Below are 22343 nucleotides of genomic sequence, written 5' to 3' on the forward strand. Positions count from 1 at the left end.
CTACCTCATGAACTGCAATGCCACCAGATTTCTCTTAATTTCAGAAATCCTCCATCCAAACTAACAACTGCATACAACATCACACTGATGTCAAAGTTAAAGAAGATACTTAACAGAGACTGCTGGTCTTCTCTCTGCATCCTAGAAAGCTACCTGGGCATTAGTGTCATTTCACCAAAATAGAAATGAGAAAAACCCAGTAACATACCCCTAAAGCAAAAAAAAATAGCAGTAGTTCACTTATATATTTTATCTCACATCATACAAACACGGACGTAAAATACAAACGTGTGCAAATGAAATAAAGAACTGTCAAAATTTTGTCCAGCTTCAACGGGAGACAGATCACTCTTTTTTCTTCAAAAACAACAGAAAAGGATACAGAGACTAGGCTCCCTTGAAAGCAAGTCTCCTCGAGAAAAGTATATCCTCAAGAAAAAGTTTAATCAGCAAAATTTCTACTACGTGCCTGGCACGCTACAAAATGATCAACGTTTATATTTCCTTATAGGACAAACACATGTTTCCTTTATAAAAACATATTTCCTTTATAGGACAAACAAAAAAAAAAAAAAATCCAAGCTAGTCCTTTCACTGACCTATTTTGCGCTCAGAAAATGCTGTGGTAGGAAGTTAGCACGATGGCAAACACGGTTTTAACAGCCTACGTTTAGGCTAAAGAGCCTTTTAAAAGGTGTTTAATCCAGCCCTAAGACCGCAAACAGACAATACCTCCGTGCAAGCCCCCGGTCCCCCCACAGGGAAACCGGCTTCCCGCCAACAGCTGCTCCCTCAGAGGGGCCAGGGCCGCCACCACCGCGCTGACTATCCCGGCAGGGAAGGCCCCTCCTGCCCTGCCCTCCCGAGGGCGGGGAGCGCCGGGCTCCCACCTCTCCTCTGAGGGAGGCCCCTCCGCGGAGACAGCAGTCCCTGCTCGGCCCAGCGCCCCCACCTCGCTCCGCTGCACCCGCCGCCGCCGCCAGCCCCGGAGCAGTTTCCTGGCTGCACTCGGTCCCCGGAAGGGCGCCGTGCGGCAGCGCACGGAGGAGAGGAAGGGACCGGCCGGGCCGGGAGGGGAGGGGACCGCACCGGGGCCATGAACGGCTCGGCGAACTCGCTGCTGGACAAGGAGGAGCACCCGCTGCAGCTGGGCGAGAGCTTCGAGCGGCGGCCCAAGGCCCACTTCCACACCATCCGCTGTGAGCGCCACCCCTTCTCGCTCCCTCCCGGCGGGCCCCGCCGCGGCCGCCCCTTCCTCTCCTCCCGTCCCGTCTCCCAGCTGCCTGCCCCGGCGGCGCTTCTCCTTCTGCCGCGCCCACCACTCCTGCCGGCGAGACCTCTCTCCTAGGACCCCTTCCCGCCAGGCGGCCCCGGGGCGGGGGGCACTACCTGTCCGGTGTCCCGCCATCCTCACCAAGGCTTCCTCCCGGGATCCCGCCGCGGGTTCTTACTCGTTAAGGGCCGTCCCCTCCCCGCTCCGCCGGGGGCCTCCGGCCCGCCGAGACGAAGCCTTCCTCTCGCCCTGGCCGCCGCTGCTCCTCACCGCCTCCGTCGCGTCGCCACCCCAGGGCTTACGTCCCCCCCGCCCTTCCCTCCCTCTCCCCTCTCAACGCCCGTCTCCCGCCTTTCCCGCTCCCTCAGCGCCCATCTTCCCGCCACCCCCACGAGTGTTTTCCCCACAGAGGCGTCCCATCCCGGCGTGCAGCCTGAGGGGAGAAGGGGAAGGTGGATGTTGGCTGCGAGCGCCGGTAGGGAGGAGGCTTGAGCAAGGCAGGCCAGGGCGGACCAGCAGCTTATGAAGTTTTTAATGAAACACGCATGAAGCCATCCCCTCCGTGAGGGGGTAGCTTGCTATTTTATTTTGTTTTGTTTTATTTTATTTTATTTTTAATGGCAGTTGCAGGACAGGTCACCACAGGCCCCGTCCTGGCGGGAGTGCCTGTGGAGGACTGCGGCTGGTCGGCAGCTGAAGCACCCGCAGTTTGATTTTTAACTGGCTGTTTTCATGATGAGGCAACATGTAACCCAGCAGCCCCGTCCCTGCTTGTCCCGGCTCCAGCCAGCTGTAATAAGTCACTTCCCAGGAAAGCAAGCAGAAGTGACTCAGACAGATACAGTACTGCCTAATAAGTGTAAGATAAATCCTGAGGTAGGGTCTTGAGCAGTTTATGAAGTTTTGGAATAATTGGAAGAATATGTAGGGTTTTTTTAAAGATACCAGATATTATTCCAACTGCAATTTAGCATTGAGTACATTTAATTTCATATTAGAAGATTGTTTTGAAGAGGAGCTCACTGAATATCTGTACTTGAATTCTGTGAGCAAGAAATTGTTTTTACTTTCCCTGAGTCCAGAATTTAAAATGAGTAGTAAATTGCCAACAGTAAATGAAAGTAATACTAGACTTATATTTCAGTAGCTTTGTATTAAGGTTAACAGTAGGATATTTTGTTTTATGATGCATAATCCTATGCCCAGTCTCACGGCCCATATTCATACACCCCGAGTAAGTAATTTTGGTCATATTAGTCACCCGAGTGCAACTTGAAAGAACAGCTTTCTAGATTGACCATCTGCTTGAGTAACAATGACTGAGGCAAAGCTATTTTGCTCAATAGTAAATTCTGTCTAGTGGAATAACACTTGAATTTTCTGTGTTTCACCCTTCTGGTTATACATAATTCCACCATGCTAAAAAATACCGTACCATATGTTTGGTACATTTAACTGTTTACACATTACACTGAACAGTTTATCCAGCACTAACATATTAGCAAATCTCCATTTAAAAATCAAAATTTTAAAATACCCCAACTATCGAATGAATGAGGTTATTGTCTGATAGTATATGAATTAAACCTAAGCCATATCCAGGTAGGAATACACTGGATTTCTAGAATTGAAAATGCTTCAATAATCAATTTCTTAAGGCATTGCAAAGCCAAAGCTCTTCAGACTACAACTGGAAGAATGCAGTTTTATTTCAAAAGAGCTTTGTGTGTGCTGTATTTTCCACTTGTGACTTTCAAGTGAGATCTCTTCATTTCCTAGTTATAATTTTTTTTTCTAACTGTTGATCTGGAATGATTTATCTGGGATCTAAACATTACATTGTTCCTGTAATCCTCTTCACACAAACTACAATAAGAGGATTTTGTAGGCTAGATTTGTGTCAGCCTTCTTAAAATACTTCATTCCTTTCCATAATGTTTATGAAATACTGTACTGAAAAACTGGATTATCCCTGGAAAACACATCTTAAAACATTTGACTTTTTGAAAAAGATCTGTGGGTACATTTGGAGGGACATGATCAGCAGCAACATTAGCCAAGCACATACACCTAGGAAGCTAACCAGATGAAAACAATTTTTTCAATGTTTAGAGTAACGATGTTTTGCTGATACCTAAGAAAGAAGTGCGATAGTGGTGCTCCTTTTAATTTAGTGACTGTGCTATTGAAACTCCTGATCCTTTTTTGGCAAAGACACTAGCTCTTGTACAGCTGGTTTGTTTTATTTAGCAAGCTTGCACATAAAGTAGGTGGGAAACAATAGCGAGAAATAGATTGATCACATGAAAATAAAGGGTATGATTTGGTCTGGCAGTTAAGGCATGAGGATTAAGTCAAGTGTGCCTGATTCTGCTTGTTGTGCTGTCAAAGTCAAACTCAATTAGGCATTAATGTCTTCTTAATGAGAATTTATTACAGGCTGGGGCTTGGGGTTTTTTTTTTTGCAAATGTGCTTTTCATAGTGGAATTATATTTTAAATTTGTTCTGAGATATTAATTTCTTAACTAATGCAGTAATTAAAAGCCTTGGTCATGAATATGATTGTACCTCTTCATTTCCAGAGATGCTAGACTTGAATGGAGGCTTATTTTAAAAACAAACAAACCAAAACAAAAGTATCTGTCTGATCTTACTTCACTTTGTCTAAATCCTCTGTCAAAATAGTACAGGTTCTGATAGTTTTTTCTGGATTTTATGACTCATCAGCGTGACAGAATAATGAGGGGGAAGTACTTTTAAGTTAAAATGTTCTTAGTTCAAGTAAATACACTAAACAGAAGTGCCTTGTTTGGGGGACAAAGCATTCTATACAATACAGCAAAAATACTTAAAACTAGGGTTAGTTTAAAGCTGTTACAGTGTCCCACCTTAGTCATGCTTTCCATCCACAGTGGTTTTGGACTAGCATGGAGCCTGCTGAAGTTAGATCAGCACCTCCTTTTTCCTCATAGGTGAGATCTGAGGTCTCCTCTACCTTGAGGAGGTATTGTGGAGGCAAGATGGCTGTTAAATAGCCAGAAATATCAGTAAGGCTAAATGAGCTGGTGTCAGTAAATTAGTCTTTGTCATAGAGAGAGTCCTCAGGTTTGGAATTGGCAGGAGGCACACAGAGCCCTGGATCTTGAAGTTGATACTCTTTGGAGATGCATGGTACAGTTTTACACTTGCCTGCAAAATTAAGTGTCACTCAAAGCCTGGGGTTTGGAGAAGTGTGCTTTTGGTCTTTAAACATAAGGTCATTCCCATTTTAAAAAGGAAGTTTAGAATCAGATACCATCATATGACTGGGGCACTGAGCATAGATGCATTGTAGTGGTGTGTTATTTCACCCCTGCTGTAAACACTAGTGTGTATTTTAGCATTCCCTATAATCACAGTAAGTGCGCAGTGACTCTCTGCAGGGCAGGATGACACTTCTGGAGAATCTTAGAAATGTAATTGCAATTGTTTTCCTCTTTAGATGATTTTAAGCCAGCATCGATTGATACGTCTTGTGAGGGGGACCTCCAAGTTGGTAAAGGAGATGACGTAACAATCACTTTGCCACATATTCCAGTAAGTTTATTATATTTGTGTCCTTGTTTACTCTCCAGCAAATTTGCAATGTAGCTACAGTCTAATGTGAGGGTTATTTTCACTTTCATCTTTGTTAATACTCAAAGTTTGAGCAGCCAGACTTGTAGTGTGTTACCTTAGGAAATGACTGTACAATTGAATCTTTGTGAATGGTTATATTTGTAAGATTTCAGTCTGTTCTTTACTTTCGATTCCTTCCTTCCTAGTCTTCTTGAATAACATGATGACTTTTACTGTTAGCTGAAGCTCTATACCTGGTTTCCATCTGTTTTTATTGATATGGCTTAATGAAGAAAGGCAGAGTAATTTGGGCTTTAGTCAAGGTTTGATGTTCAGAAACCACAGGTAGGCTGGTAAGCATATTCTTCCCATTACTAAAACATGTATAGATAGCATAGAGGGTTCCCTGCCTTATTTTTATCAGTGGAAGCGAGGGGGGTGGTTCTGGTGAGTGGCAATGAAGTGGTTTCCCATCCACTTCCTCCTCAAATTATGCCATAAAGATCTACTGTGCGAGGATGATGGTTGAACAGCAATAAAACAAGTGATCAAACTGTTTATAGGTGCAGCTGTTTTGTAATTGAAAGTTCAGTTATTTCCTTACCAAAACAAAAGAAAGTGCTTACATGCTGGAACTGGCTTTGTTTATTAGCTGAAGTTAATGCTATGTGTCAAGCCAATAAACCAGAATTCACAGACATTAATGAGTTTGGTGGTTGCAAGGGGGAACCACTCAGTTTGGAAGCCATGTGTCAGATCCTTTTGGTATTGTTTATTCTAGCATTTTGGTGTTTTAATTAGTAGGTGATGGTACTGTGATAACTCTCACTGAATGAGGCGTTAGCCTACTTCCCCCGCTCCTGTTTTTTTATATGGCTTTGGTCACCTTTAGTGCTGCAGGAAGTCACGTACTGGTTTTTGTCTCTAAAAATAGTGAACATAGTAGTGCTGTTTGAGAGCATGTAACAATGCGATCAATAGCAGTGGCATTCATCTTGGATTGACTGGGAACAGTGTTGTTCATTCATCTTTTGTGTGGAACAACATCACTTATAACATACCTTTCTGAATCTCTGTACTGATGAGTTTAATTTGATTGTCTTCCCATGAGTACAAACAGCTTTAAGCTTATAGTATGCTTTGCAGGCTTAGACAGCTGACTGCGTTAAATGCAGCCACCATGTGTATGTTGTTCCAAGGCAGCACTGCCTGTGTTCCAGAGAGAGAACTGGAGAACCCTGAGCATACTGGAAACAGAGTGAGAAGTTTTGAGGTCATTTCATCCTGACAAGGTTTACTGAATTTCTTGGATCCTGCTTTGCTTCTTAGTTGCCCAACAACTGCATACGATTCAGATTCTAAGTTGTTTTTTGAAATTGCCTGGTCCCCAAGGATAACTCTGGTAATTTGTTCAGTGGAGGTATTTTGGTGTCCCTTGCTGCTTGGACAGATTGAAGTACTATTTCTACATGTGGAGTTAGTGGCTTTAACATTTGATAAACAGTCTTGGTTACGGAAGTGAAGAGTTTCTGTTTGTTAAAAAACCCTCACGCGTGAAAACAAATTGATTAAATGTCACCTGTTTCACCTACCACTTTCTTCTATCCTCTAATCAGCAGAATTTGTAAGCCGGTGTTATTTAGGCACTAACATAAAGCCTAAACATTTAGTTTTAAGTAGAAGGGTGGGACTGTTAATTTGCTTAAGCAGGGTTCCATTTCTGCTTAATTCTTTTTAGGCAAAATCAGTCTTTCCTGAGTTAGGAGGCTTCTGGGTGGCAGAACGATAGCCAACAAACTTTAATCAATTTTCATTAAATTTGTGCTTTATACATTTCCTGACTTAGTTTGTTGACAGCGAGCAGGATTTGATTTTAAACTTTCCTTTTATTCTCTTAAATGTTGCTTTCCCCTCTTAAACGTAGGAATGATAAAAATGTAACTTGCCCTTGAAAACTAGACTTTCTTGAGACATCTTTTCTGAATCCTATCTGTATCTCTTACTGCATCTTTGTTGGGAATTCAGATTTTTCACCCTTACTTTTCCAAAGTAATTTTAAATTCAAACATGTTCTATTTATTAGCAATATGGAGAATAGGAATTGCATTCTGAGTGATGAAAATATGATTGTTCATTTTTGCTGCTCAGATTTTGGTTGCTTTCATATAGCATGTGCAAAGGTGCACATGAATAAACTTTTTTTTTTAATTTCTTTTGTACAGTAGCTATACTTTACAGAGAAGTCTGAGAAGGTTTCATAGCTGAGAACATATTTCTGTATATCCCCTTTGAGTAACACGTCCTTTTTTGACATGGCCAGGTGTCCATGCTGCTATGTGCAGACAGACCATAGATTCTGCCTCCTGTGACCCCAAACGCAGGTGTATGAGCCAGCTTGGGCATGGATGCAGTACAGCTGAGCATAATCTCAGCAGTATCAGTTAGCCAGTGTGCACCACCACACAAGTTTGTCTTTACTGTTTCTCAGGTCTAAGCCATTGGACTTTTATGGCTCTATGCAGCACTGTGTGGACTTCAGGACTTTCTGGAAGGTGTCAAAATACTCCATTTGCTGTTGAGAAGGCATTTTGGTATAATGGCATGGCATCTACATGCTAATCTGACTTTGAAGAAGGCAGCTGTTCTTACATAGTTTGTGACAGTTGCTTGTAACCCACTATGAAAATACTGCCTTTTTGGTTTTTTAATAGATTAAACACAAAGCAGTTTACATTATTTTTTTTCAATTGACCAAATATTTTTTTAGGCAACATGAATAATGAGAACTTTATTTCTTTTCCAAACCCAAGACTTCCAGAGCAGAAATGTCAAGAAGATTTCTGACACTTCTCAGAGCCAGCTACGCAAATTGAGTTATGTTACCGTTTTAGGAATGAGAACTGTAAATAATGGCAACCATGGAGAAGATGTTTTGTCACTGCAGAGACACTTAAAATGATGAAAGGCACAATATTGCTATGAGGAAATGTCTGATCTACTGCATATAACTATGTTTCCCTTTTCATAAATGAACATTTTCTGTAGGAACTAAACATTAACTGCTTAGCCTCTTGGTCAGAACAATACATGTGTTAATTTCTCTTAGTGTTTGTAAACTTTTGGGTAGGGGAATATAACCAAAAAATGTGTGCTCTTTCTTTGATACCAGGGCTCAACTCCACCAATGACTGTGTTTAAAGGAAATAAAAGGCCATATCAGAAGGACTGTGTGCTTATTATCAATCATGACACTGGGGAATATGTGCTGGAAAAACTTAATAGCAGCATTCAAGTCAAGAAAACAAGGTAAAGCTGGGGACAGGGCTGTTGATAGGATTAATTCTTCTGAACTTTCTTCTTCAGACTGTCTTTTGAACCAGAACTCAGTTTTGTTTTGTTTTGTTTTGTTTTGTTTTGTAGTGATGTTTAATTACCAAGCCTTATGGGCTTTACATGGCCAATTATCTTGCCTAAAAATGCAAATAGGAGCGTAGAAATAATGGTTGTGAGTTTTTGCCTAGAATAACTGCTGAGGCCAGAAATCCTCTCTGGCCCGATATTCTTACTTCACTGCACAAATGCTACAAAGTGTGCGGCTGGAACAGCTTTAGTAGTCTTGCAAGTACCTGAAGTCTCTGGATCATGTTCTTCCAGCATCACTGGACCACAGGTTATTGAAAGCTAAAGAGAAAGCAGTTATTCAAATATCTTCTGAAAAAGAAGCTCATAAATAATTTTACATGTTTTTCATTAGGGGAAAAAAAAAGTAAAAAACCACTTTGTTGCAGTGTGGAACTTTTAGCTGCTAAAACTACTAGAAATGTGGGTTGCAGCTCATCAGCAGCTGACTGTAAGTTTGCCAAGAACACCTTGAGTTCAAGGTAAATGGACTGTAACTCTCTCTGAATCAGTGATGTGAAAACTCATCCATGTGGCATTCGTCTTGTCCAGTGGATATGAGCACGTCATAGATGAGATTTGAATTCCCAATTTAAGTTCTGCTGGACTTTGTCCAGGTGAAGCTTAAGTCAGAAGGGAGCAAAGTAGGGCAGCAGGGCTTGGGTTCAGTGAAGTGTTTGGATCCACTGAGTTTTGGTTCTGGTAAGGTAAAAATATTTAAACTTTTCTCAAGCAGAGGCAGGGTAGTAAAAAATTGGGGATTCCTGTTTTGAGGAATAGTGCTTTGCAAAGTCATTCAGTTTTCTAGATCAGAAGTGTCTTTTTTTTCTTTTTTCATGGCCACTTTGATCTTTAACAACCCGTTGACACTCTGTGGGAGCAGAGTTTTTAGTGTTAACGTCCTGATGACATTTGCAGGGGAGTAATTGCACTTAGTCTACATAGAACCTTCTGTAGTTCCAAGAGTGTAATTAATACTGGAAACAATCCTTTGCTTTTACCTTTCTTGTGATAAAGTGAGTATATTCCCAAATCCTCACTTCTATTGTAAGTGACTGTGTAAGGTGTATTAATGTGGTATCTAATAGCTGCATTTCAGTGATGAAGAGGTGGTTCTGTGCTTAATTTTTGAGGTTGCATTTACGATTCAGTGGGGCACAGAGATACCTGAGTTAGTGCTAAATGTACTAGCTCAGATACCAGAAACGGTTTAGGTGAAGTCCCAGGAAGTTCTGCATGTGCTAGTTTAACTTGTTTCTCAGTGAGATTAGCTCACAGGCACAAAGTGTCACATTGCTGAGCTGGGACCCTCCTAGAACTGAAACTGAGCTCTAATATCCACATAAGCAGCTTCTTCTGTGCTATGCTACATAAAGCCATACCCCCAAAGGCTTTGGTGTAATGCCATAAATACACCACACATTTTAACCTCATTATGGTGTACCATAGAGGGACCTGAACAAGTATTTTGTTTTGGGGTTCTTTCCTGCCAAGGATATTGACAGTCCTACAATCTGAATCATATCATTGATTCAGTAAAAGGAAGGAAATACCTGATTTGAATTGAACAGGTAGGCATAGCATTAATTCTGGAGACTGTTTCCCACTAAGGAAATAGCTTAAACTTTTTTAAGGGATAATAGCAAATGAATGAAAAATGGGAATTAAGTGCTTTCATGCTGTGTTTAGCAGTAAGTAAGAATCTGTAGCTCTGGTCAGGTTGACCTTCAAGAGAGTTCAGCTTGAGATGATTTAATAGCAACTGAGAAAAGTGTTTCAAGCAGGATTTTGTTATGAGGGCATTTGTTTTATCATGTAGTTACTTTACTATAATTGCTTATTCTTTTTTAAAAATACAAATACTAACTGCTAAATTAAAGCCTTCATTGTTTTTCAAGTAGAGAATTTGGCACCACTGAACCACATCTGGATTTGAAAATACATTTTGTAAGGATGTTGCAGTGTAGTTGTATATGCATATTTGCTATTGAAAGCGAGTGTTGTGTACAGAAAATTCACTGTTTATAAAACAAGTGGAGATCTGTAAAAAAACAAGTCACAGATGATGTGTTAATACAAAGATGCTGAAAAAGCAGAACATGGTTGCACAGTACTGCTGAATATCTCTGGTTATTTTTTCAGAGCAGAGGGCAGCAGTAAGATCCAAGCCCGAATAGAACAACAGTCTGCACGAGCATCTCAGCCTCCTTCACAGTTCAGAGCCCCAACCAAGCCAGCAGTTGGACCTAAAACTTCTCCTTTGAAAGATAATCCTTCACCTGAGCCTCAGCTGGATGACATTAAGAGAGGTAAAGAAGTGTTTGTAGCTCCCTGAGATTTGGTTGGTTTTTTCTTTCTTCTTTATAATAAAAACTGTGACTGTGCATTTTATAAAAATGTATTAGAATGTTCAGGGATTAAGAAATGGTACTTGACAGCTGGTTTGTCATCTTTGTGTTTTGCTTTAAGGCATCTTAGTGAATTATTTATTCTCTTCTGCCAGCATAGATATTTCTCTGGTGTGAGAGAACTTCCTCTTTGTGGATGATTTTCTCTCTTCCAAACTATTTCTCTGTTCTGAAAAGAAGACAAGATAGGTGTGAATTCAGAAGCCCGCAGCTGAGCACTAGACGAGCTGAATGGGTGTCTTGGGCAATGACAGCAACAAAAGCTAATGGTCCAAGATCTAGTTACACAATCAAGTAACTTGGACGAAAGTTATTCCTGCTCTGAGTAAGGTTGGAGTCATTTGCCAGTGTGATGGAAGGGCTCGGTGGCCATGTCCCCATCACAAGATGTGGAGTTTGTGCCATGCCGAGTGGTGCTAGTAGGGGAGGGATGAGAGAGTGAACAGCCCTGCAGCTTCCCCTTTACCACAACCACTTCCCTGCAGCTTTGATCACACCTGCCATATAGCTGCTATACTTAGTATTAAAGTACCTTGAAGGGATGACTGGCTCAACTCAGTCTTCTGCTCACGCAACACTTTGGCTCAGTGTTTTGCTATGGGCAGGGCACACTTTCTTTGCCCGTGTTCTTCCTTTCATACTGTTGTGATATCTGGATTTGCTATGGATAACACAGTCAGAATGAGGAAGACTTTAAATTTAAATTTTTACTTGTTTCTGTTACGTTGCTTGTCTGGCACCAGGCACAATTTTATTTTAAGATTTTTCTTTCTGTCTAGTTTGTTTTTTTAAATGGGTCTCTCTTTCTTTCTTTTTGTTTTTTCCTCTGTCCCATGTAGCTATTTTTGCCTGTAGACTTAGCCTATATTAATTGCCCAGACTATGTTAATTACTTAGCAGGGTATTCTTTCAGTTCATGGTAATCACTAGGTGACATTTACTGCTAAGCTGTCTGTGTGTTTGCATAGGTGCTGATTGGTCTCACTCTTTCGCAGCAGTAGTATTTTCAATACCTGGATGCTGGTCAGCAGACAGAATCAACGTCTGAGAGTCTTTTAGCTACAGTTCCCTTAGCTGCATTGCCATTTTTATTTTCTGTGTAATAGGTAAGGAGAAAGATAACAGGTGATATATTAATTTAAAAAATTATTAATCAGTTGTGAATTTTAAATGTCTTTTCTTGTGGTGTGTAATAAGTTACTAATCATTGGGGCACTCTTTTATATACGTACAGCAATTTGTAAATGTCATGTAATAGTAAAATAATTACATTTGTCTAGTATGACATCTATTCTACAAAGACCATTTTCTAGTGGTCTAAAATACAAGTCACATTTTTTAGAACTGTCTTAGTATTTTTCCTGCCAACTGATCATCTTTATTGGAAAGTACCTCAAAATAAATAACCTGTAGAGTTTTTTTCCAAAATCAAGCAAAAGAACACCTGACTTGTACTGAAAATAGGACTTCAAGTTGGTGTTTTATAGAGTCATTCAAGGCCCAAAAAGAGAGAGCGCAAATACCTGGGTTTTTGCTTACAGTATATGCTCTTTATAACTTTTTTTCATTGATTGTCTAGAGCATCAGCATTACTAAACCATTTATATCAGAAGAACCTACCTGGGAAAGGTAGAACTAAAATGGCACCATCACACAATGAAAATAATTAATAAAACTTAACTGTAAAAGCTGTGAGAGAGTCTTCAGTCCTGTTATCTTCCCTTAATGTGTCTTTTTATGAACAAAGACTTGGAAGTTGTGAAAAAACTGTGTTCTTTCCATTCATGCAGTATCTTTCTTTTTGAATGAAGTATGCCCTTTGTGTGAAAGAAATACAAGCATAAAGCTGAAATTCTTTGATTTTTCTTTAATGGACACAGCACAGAACTTACAATCCCCAAAGGCGGTGGTTGACAGCATCTCTGGTGCTTGCTCCCAGTATGCCCCGCTTAAGGATGTGGTAAGACACACAGCCCTTGTGATGTTTAACAGTAGTTTTAAGGTAACCTCAGTACAGGCTTCTGCTTTCTCCCGGTACCCTCAGCTGTGCGTTCCCATAGCTCCCCTTACAGATGAGCTGGGAAACGAACTTTCAGCTAGGTCAGTTCTCTGTCCCATTACACGGCAGTGCCTGAGGAGAAAAGTCAGGGCATGTGGGAGTTGAACTAGTCCTTTCCTTCATGCAGAGAGGCCTTTGGGAGGCTGTCTAGGGTCCTGCACCAGAGGAATCTTTTCCCCTGCAAGCTTTTATATTGTCCTCTTGCCTGAAGGGAGCAAAAGAGGGAGTAAGAATCTGTTCTTTTGAATACTTAGCTACATCTGATAACATTTCATTAAGCAGTGAATGTTTGCACACATATACCACAATACAGCCATTTATGTGCATGAAATAATCAGCGTTTATCAGACGTATTTGACCACAACAGAAATGTTTTTAATAACATTGACATAATTACAGCATGCTGTACTTGAAGAAAAAAAACCACAGAAACATACTTCTGGTTTGGAGACTCTAAATTCAGTACTTAAAAATCTGAGCAGATCTTGTTTACCTAAAATGCAGCTGTAGTCTGTAAGGATTGTGCCATAGCACTGTGTTTCTCTCAAGTACATCTCAATCAAATTTTTTTACACTTCAGTGTAAAATACTGCCTCTTCTAGCTGCAATCTCCGCATACTCAAAGTGCCAGTATCAATTTGATTTCTCTCCACCTTGCATACCGTTATTAACAGTGAGCATTCTGCTATGGGCATACAACCTTATCCTTCCTAAAGCTGAATTACTTTATTTCCAAAAGTCCTTGGTATTCTTGCAGCCCAAGGTTAGGGCTTTACTTAAAAATTCTGCGTATTCTATTGGAATTGAGAGAAGTAAGAACCCTTAGATATGATTATGGAAAAAAAATTAGGGCATTTGATACTGAATATATACAGAAGACAGCCCTGTTTAGAAAGGCTGTTCTGTTTGTATGATCATTTCTGACCTTGAATTTTTTTTTTACTTTAGAAACTGCATTGACTGCCAGTATAAAACAGTAAGCTGTTTTGTTTTCCTGAAAGCAAGCCTACAGTTGTAACATGAAATGTGCAAAAGATAAGGTTCCCCGAGCAATGTCAGCCTTTTCAGATGATGTAGACTCAGTTAAGGCAAGTGTTCAAAGCTATACTACATGGAAAGCTTTCTTAAAAGTAACTGCTGCACATCTTGACTCTTGTCATGTTTTAAACCTTAAAGGTGCATCAATATGAGGTATTTGATCTCATGGTGCAAAAAGATCTAGGCAAGGTCTGACTGTTTCATTTTTCAGCTTAGCATACATGCACACAACTATTTTAATTGGAGGCACTGCAAGGAAACATTTAGCCAAGGCTTCAGTACCTATACCTGCACTAAGCATAACAGGCAAATAGGAAAATGCAAAATTGGACAATTTTAAAGCAGATGTGCTTTTCCTACAAGGCTTTGATGTCATTGTTGGCTTAGCCATCATCTTTGACAGGGTGTCACCAGAGAGTTTTGGACGCACTGCCTTAGTGGTCCTAATGGTTGTGCCTGACAGACTTTTAGTGATGCAGCAGCCACCATTAGTGAAAACAATTACTTTTGTTCTCACATGCACAAATGAAGATGTTTAGAGTTCTGGGCTCAAGGAACTGAGAGAGAAGAGAGACCTGAGGGGAAGCTGACAGCCTGTGAGGCAAAAGTTGACTAGAAGATGGGCTCTGACCAAGTTTCCACCAGTGACTACTGTCATTGATAACACCCTTAACTTCCCAGTCCTTGAAGCTTGTGATATTGGCACTGTTTTGCTTTCTCTGCCTCTGTTCAGCATAGTGGGCCTTACCACTTCTTCCAAGGCATTCTCCCTTTCCCTCCTCATAACCAAAACTCTTATGGGCTCTTAGTTTTCTGCCTCCCCAGCAGAAAGCCCTCTCTTTGCAATCTGACACTAATCTCTAATTCTGTTTAAAATTAGCCAGGTTAATCTTCCTTTCCCATTTGTCAGACTGCATCACTTCCTTCAGTTGTCTCATCACTTACTGGATCGAGTTCAAACTTCTTTAGATTTTTTTTTTTTCCTAGTTCTCTTGTTCTTTTCCCTTTCACTACCAGTGCCTCTTAGATCGCTTCACCATCTTCACACTATTTTATATACTGCTTTCTGGGCTGCTATGTTTTTCTCAGCCTGTGTGCCAACACTCTTCCATTTCAGCCATAGACTGTCTAGCTCTGTAAGCATACGTGTGTGATTCTCAGACACTTGTCTTTTATTAGACTTGTTTATTGAATCTTTTTGCAGTATGGACTGGTCTATGGGTGATTGCGCTTGCTACAATCCAGAATAGTCTAACAATATATTATTATTATCACTATAACTTACAACTAACAACTCTAATCGTCACTAGAGGTATGTGTAAATTTTATACCATTAAGCTAGGGGGGAAAAAAATCTGGGTATTTTAAAGGGAAAGAACCCTAATTTCTGTTTACCACTCCTTTCCCCTATGAATTTCTTACCCTTGAGAATAGTTACTATTTGAAATCCTTGATATGGGTAGGCTGAGAACAGTGACTTATAAGTGCTCATTTGTCTGTGTATCAGACTCCAGGCATTAAAACCTGCAAGACTGTGTTGAGAGGGAGAAAGGCATTACCGTACAAAGTAGTATCTTCTGTTGGCCTAACCACATATTCTTCCTCCCTTTTCCAATGGTCTCTTATGCTATGTCTTCAAGATGAAAGAGTAAGTTTTACCTGGCATACAAATAAAATACAGAGAACACAGGTGGTCTAGTCAGGGATCTAGATTTAGGAAGTAAGTTGGACGAACTTACTTTAGTAACGGATAATGGAACCCCACTGCTCTTAAATACCCAGCTGGAGTTAGTCATGTGGTTGTTGCCTTTCAATACACTTTCCTTGCCTCTGATTCAGTAGAACTATAACATTTGAAATTGAGCTCTGAACTTTGAAACTGAAAAATAGTCGTTTTAAAAATGGCAAAAGAAAACTTAATTTCTAAAACAAATACATGCTGAGCTAGAGGAACTCTCTCCAGCAAATAATGTGAAGGCTGAACTTAGCTGTTAGTCTGTATTGTTAAGCAGTCCAAGGAAAATGGGCCTTGTTAAAAAAGGGAAGAGTTCCAGATGATCAGACTTACTCCTGCAGGGGCTGAAGATAAGAAGCATTAAAATTGTACCATTTTTACATAAAGACTCGTTTTACATGATCTGGCTATGCCATACACAAGAAGGATGTCCAAGCTGAGGAGCTGGGGTTCATCTCACTGACACACATCTGACCTAAGGTGAATTACTCCTGGCATCAGCTCTCCATTTGTCAGGTAGAGATGACAATATCTCATTTCTCCCTTCTTCCATTCTTGTCCCTTTAGCCTGCAACTTCTCCAGGGCAAGCACAGAGTTCTAGCCCTGTGGGTATAGAACTGCTAGCACAGCGAAAGCCTAAGTTTTGAAGGTTTCACATCCCATGCTTAACATATGTGTGAATACTGTTCTCTCACTGAAATCTGAATGGAGTCATTAGATACTTGACTTTGTGGGTGGATGCAAAAGAATTGTCCACTAATAGTGTTTAGGCCACTTATAATTATGACAAATGTAACAATAAGGTATGATTTGGGGTGACTTAGCTTAATAGCTGTTTAGTAACCAGTTGTTCAGCCAACACTAGCTGTTGCTGATGGTGCTGTCATGGTATTCTAGTGTTTCTTTGCACTGGAAACCCTGAAGCTGGGTGTGTCTGACTTAACTTCCCAGTTGCAGAGTAGTCTCTGTATTTTCCTGGCTACTTGTAAGCTCTATAGCAGGTTAAGGTATTACCACTCCCCAACATGTGAATATTTTAATCTGTTCTCATGTGCCCCTCTGCAAAGTTATCTGATGTCATCCATCTGCTTTTGAAATTTGTTTAAAATGAGTTGTGTGACTTTGTGGTGGAGCAGTTTCATACATTATCTGAAGACAAGGAATTTTCTTTTGTGATCGTGTGCCTATGACCCCACCCCCGCCTTTTTTTTTTTTCCAAAGGTCTAAATGTCACTGACATCTAACAATTTAGATTCCTCCACGTTAAGATGCTTTTAAAAAATGGGCTGGCTGTTGGCCTGTAAAACTCAATCAGGAAATGTACTTACTTTGTATGTAGAGCATATAAAATGTCAAAAATAATGAAGCAAGAAATGCTTTCAGGAGTGTAAAGGATATAAATAGTAAAAGCAGAAGTGAAGGTTTTATGATACTAACCTATGCTGTTGCTTCTTTAAATTTAGCTACGACAACTACGTAAAATTTTCAGAATTTTTTTGTTTTTCCTTCCTGTCTCTCTCTTTCATGTGAGATATTTTGATGTGATAAATTATACTTGACAAAACTATTGCATTTTCACATTCTTTTCCAAAATTCCATGGGGCCCTGTTTATGGTTTCAACCAGATGAATGTCCGTTTATTTCAGAGTTGAGAGCAGAGGTTGAAATTATTGAGCAGATGAGCAGCAGCAGTGGAAGCAGCTCGTCGGATTCAGAAAGCTCATCTGGGAGTGAAGATGAAAGCTCCAGCAGTGAGGGGGAAGAGCCAGCACATGTTTCCCCTTCCCAGCCACCGCACCAGCAGTATAACAACAGGAATGCTGTTGCTAATGGCACCAGCAGGCCACAAGGAAGCAATCAGCTCATGAACACGCTCCGTAAGTAAAGGCTTGTGTCTTATCGCTGTGGGAAGCTACTTGAGACCATTCATTTTCTTAGCATGTTAGGCTAACTCCATGAAGTGCAGTCTGCCAAATAGTAATCCCAGGGAGTTGCACTGGCTGAAATATATGGGCAGGTTTTTTAAACAGAAGGCCAAGACCTGTCTGAAGGTGTGGAGATTCCCTTAGTTTTGTCTAGAGCCTGTGGGCATCAGTGCAGTGACCCTCATTGACCGTGCTGAGCCTTAATTCAGGCCTCCAGGTGGTATGAGTGGGTAGCAAAGCATCAGTGCAGGAGGATCTGGTGCACTGGAGGATGGGAATTACTTTAATGTGAAAACACAGATTAGACATAAATAGGGGGGTTGTCACGTGTGTCTGTAAAGAATTGTGAATGACATAAGGCTGTCCTCTGGTCATAAATGCACAGTCTCTGTGGTCTTCATTATTAGCTGTATTGCTTTGTCAGAGTATTTAGTCTATACGGTGTTGGTCTCAGCTGCATTTTTACAAATACCACATTTTGAAGGCAAATTTGAAGTGCCATGTATTTGGTTAAAATATTACAGCTATGATGTTTGCAAGCATTGAATCAGTACAAACTCACTCCACCATTTAAAAAGTGTTAAAAAAAAAACAAAAAAAAAACCAACCAAAAAAACCCCCACATTTTTTAAAGCATAGTTTTGTCCCATGAGACTGGGGAGATGGTGTACATCTGTGTTGCTTTTTCCTTGTGCTAGATCGGGTATATTCTAACTCAGTGGAGTTAAAATACTGCATTTGCAAGAAACTAGACTTTAGTTATCATAAATTGTTCTTAATTCCCCCTGAGGCATGTTTGTGTACATCTCTTAGCACCTACACGTAGGGAACTAGTGGAGTTTAAATGCAGATAAATATAGGGTTTCCAGCTTTGAAAAGACTAGTATATTATACACACAATACTGAAAAGGCCAGCTGGAAAACTGGAGAGGCCTGTCAGTCTTCCTGTCAGTAATGAATGCCTAAGTGAAATCCAGAGTTCAACAAAGTCAGTACGACTCTTTCCATTTCCTTGTTTCTGGTTGTGACCTGCCTCTTCCCTTCCTAAATGCATAGGTCATTTAATGTCAAGAAGCCTCTGACTCCAAGAGAATTTGGGAACTGGTAGGGTAGCTCCTATTCTCAGGCAATTATTTTTGCCTTTGGATTTAAAACTCTTTTGCCAAGGATTAATAAATATGTCCTTGAGCATTCAAGTCACTGGTGACCACCTACATGGGGAGAATCACCCCTAACACAAGTTCTTGTTTCATAAAAGGGGAGAGGAGATGAAGAAATCCAGCCGTTGCATAGCTGCTCTGCAGGGAACTGGTGTTTGGGGCAAGGGCCATGAGAGAATGCTGGAAGAACTAGATTCAGTTACCAGAACACAAGCGTGATTCTTGCCCCCTTTTATCCCCTCCACCTCACCAGATCACAAGTGCTCTGCAAAACAAGGCCTGAGCCTTGTAGGTTTGATCCATATCCTGGCCTTCCTTTGTCTGATCTCTCTTTGCACTTTGGAGGAGGGCCTTCACGGTCACAGCATGTCAGCTTAGTTCAGCCGATAGCCTTGAGTTGCAATGGCTTTAACATTCCTTTTGGTTTATTGACATGTGGAGGCCTTCCCTTGTCTACCCAAATGGCCTTAAAATAAAAAAAATCTATTTTAAAAGGGTTGAGAAAGCCAGGGAATTCCCCAGCGCCTTGTCCGAGAGCCATACACGTGAGCTTGGCTAGGTGGAGGCTGTGGAATGCCTTCCGCAGCTGCTAGCGTGGGGAGTGCTGCTCTCCCACCAGGGAGCAGCTTTGGTGGCTGTGGAGCCAGGACGCTCAGTTTGGCATGGATCCGACTGTTTATTAGCCCCGTGCACCTCTGAATGTTCTTGGGCATGGGGAGCAGTTCCATTAAATGACAGATTATGTTTGCATTCATTTCTTGTGTTATTCTTATTTAAATCTTCCGTTGTAAATGTGACTGTTCTTTGGTTTGATTGCCATGAAATGTGAATTAATGCCTACCCACTTGTGTTTTGTTGTTTTTTGTTTTCTGTAGGAAATGACTTGCAGTTGAGTGAGTCTGGGAGCGACAGTGATGACTAGAGGCTGAGCTTTTGCTATTTCTCTTCCATATACATAAAGAACTAATTTACCTTGAAGTGATCCTATTGCTTACAAAGAGGAGCTGGCACAGAGATAGTTCCATGTGTGGAATTTTAATAGAAGATGATGCATAGCCCTACAAAATAGCAGATGTTGAGGGCTGTTTTAATTTGTGAATTAAGTGTATATTTTGTGTATATTCTTATTCTTTTAAAGCTTTGACTAGATATGTACAGTGGGTAAGCCAATATATGTTCCTGTGTTCCCATCCATCACTGTAAGTTTAATGTGTAACTTTATGATGTCATCTAAAGATTTCTTGTTTGTAGAAGAGACTCAGCCCATCATGACTTTGGTGGGGGGAGGAGGGGAGAACTTCTGTATATAGGGTAAGCATGAGCCAACAGTGAGTTTAAAGAAACATGCAGGAGCTAGTGTGTGCATTGAAGTAGGACTGTCATAAATTAAGTTTCAATGCTAAGTTGATTTCTTTGGTTTGGGACTTTTCTAATGCCTTTTTATTGCTATTTATGGTTGATGTAATGGATTTACTTTTAAACAGTTGGAAAAGAGAAATCATAAAACCATGTTCATCAGAAACCTCGCTGCACCAGTGCCTTATAACCAGGTTTTTTAAACAGAGCTTCAGTTCCTGCCACCTTTCCTATAGGGAGCAATACTGAAACCTCTTCAGATTGCTGTTGCAAACAAGAGCTGTATTTCACATACAGCCAACTGTACTCTAAGGGTACTTATTCTAGCAGGATAAAGTCACCTGAATACATCCAAATAAGAACCAGATCAGCATTTTCTTGTGCAACTGAAGTGTCTCATTTAACTCAGACACTCAGACCTAGTCTTCAGAAACATTTAGGAGCCCGAAATTGCAAAGTCACAAATACAAGACATTGGACTGACTTACTGAAATTGTAAGACCAGAGCCTTGTTTGCAGTTTCCTAGAGAATGCAGAAAGAAGAGATGACTAAATAATTGTGAAATGGCAGAAGTCTGTCTCCCACCACAGTTTTCCAGGTAGACTTTAGTTTATATTGTTTATTGGACGGGATCTCTGTGCTTGGCAGGATTATACAGAACATGAAATATTTGACGAAGGTGAAATTCACCCCTGTTTAAGGGGGGGTTAAAGGGTGCTTACTTGGATTATCATTAACTTTTTTTGCTCGCATGGAAAATGAGTGCTACAGGCAGCCTCTTATAGCTTGGACACCAGGCTGACTTTTTAAAATCAGAATTCAGCTGGCATAGGACAGTCTGTCGTTGTGGCATAATCCAGGGGAACGGGAAGCTGAATTGGATGCCCCCCCATTCTTAAGTGTCTGCTTTGCACTGCTTTTGTCTGTCAGTGTTTTAACCTTTTTGGTTACTGAGCTCTTTCCTTTTTTGTTTTTTTAAGGTGTTGAAGAGCAAGGGGACATTTGAAGGGAGATTTTATTAAATGGTTTATTTTTTTGCATTAAATACATATTTAGGCATATTTTTGCATTATTGTACATACATTTAAAAATACTTCATTTTTTAAAAGTGTTTTATGATGTGGGTACATATTTTAACAGACAATTATGAAATATACTTGATGTAAAGCCACAATTGCTCTCCTTTTTTTTTGTCTTTCCTGCCCCTTTTCTTCTATGACAGTAAAAGTGCTCTGTTCTAACAAGCTTGTACCAAGTTGGGATTTTACACTTTGGTGCAGGAGATCTGCATGGTAGTTGGCAGTCTAATTAATGCTAAAGCTGCTCCTGACTTTTCCCCAGCTTAAGATTTGAATAAGCAGGGAGACACTTCTCTGATGCAATTTCCCCATTACTGGAGCTTATTCCTGAGTTCTGTTGACTTTATTTGCGCTTAAATGGAAAAGCAGCAGTGCAGCATTTTCATCACATATCATTCACTGGCTGCTCATGCATTCTAAAATCCAGGACATGTCATAGGAAGTTTACTACTTATGTGTAAATAAAATGTATGAAACTTAAGAGGATGAGACAACACCAGGCTACATTGATTTGAATCGCCAGTTTAATTATGGTTTAGATCAGCAAGTGGGAAAGCTTCACTCAGATAATCAATTTCTGCCTTGTTTCGTATTTGTACTCTAGGTCACGTTTCCCTGCTATTCCTCCCTAAAAGATTTCTTCCCCTCTCTGTGGTAACAAAATCAACATTTTTTTCACACAATTACGTACAGCTTTTAAACTACATTTGGCTGTCCTTCGTGCCCCCTGGAGATGCATCATACCAAGGGTGTCCAACCTGTTGTTTGCGAGCTGTTTAGCTGCACATCCCGCACCCAGACTAAAGCATCTGGCTGTCCATGGGGCTGGTGAGTAATGCAGTGGCCCACAGCCCGCTCGTGGGCGTAAGCAGGACATTCCCTACATGTGTGTGACCAGCCTGTCCCCTCCCTGCCTCTGTCCCCTGAGCGGCTCCCAGCATCTCCTGCCGGAGAAGCTCTCTGGGATCTCCACCTCTCCCACAGCTCTTACAGGTATGTGACACGTGTTTCACGTGAAGGTGAACCACGTGGAGACTTCAGCAGGGAACTAGGGTCAGAAAGGGTAGCTGCTGCTGTTTTTCCTTTTTCTAAATACACGTGAGTGTTTTAAAGCCATTGCCCATCTGACATTTTGATTTGGGCTCTTAAAATTTTATGTTTCATATATTAAGAAATAGTAAAAGTTGTCTATCTGCTCCTATTAGATGGTTGTTCGTTTGTTTGTGATTCATGGGAAGTTTTATTCAGATGGAAATTGGAATACAGATTACTTGTAGGAAAGCAGTTATTTAGAATTCTTTTAATTAATTG

The 22343-nt window shown here is 40.7% G+C and overlaps 1 protein-coding gene across 1 annotated transcript; it reads left to right on the forward strand.

Annotated features, from left to right (window-relative positions):
* Positions 1-161: 161 nt before the first annotated feature.
* On the forward strand, positions 162-19518 carry EAF1 (ELL associated factor 1; the record flags this gene model as incomplete). Its single annotated transcript, XM_081996910.1, has 6 exons — positions 162-1199; positions 4756-4850; positions 8041-8177; positions 10413-10579; positions 17158-17388; positions 19472-19518. Exons 1-6 carry the CDS (start codon positions 1097-1099, stop codon positions 19516-19518), a joined length of 780 nt encoding a protein of 259 aa, XP_081853036.1. The 5' UTR covers positions 162-1096.
* Between the last annotated feature and the right edge of the window lie 2825 nt (positions 19519-22343).

Source organism: Phaethon aethereus (genome assembly GCF_964289735.1).
Source record: "Phaethon aethereus genome assembly, chromosome: 2".
Classification (NCBI taxonomy): domain Eukaryota; kingdom Metazoa; phylum Chordata; class Aves; order Phaethontiformes; family Phaethontidae; genus Phaethon; species Phaethon aethereus.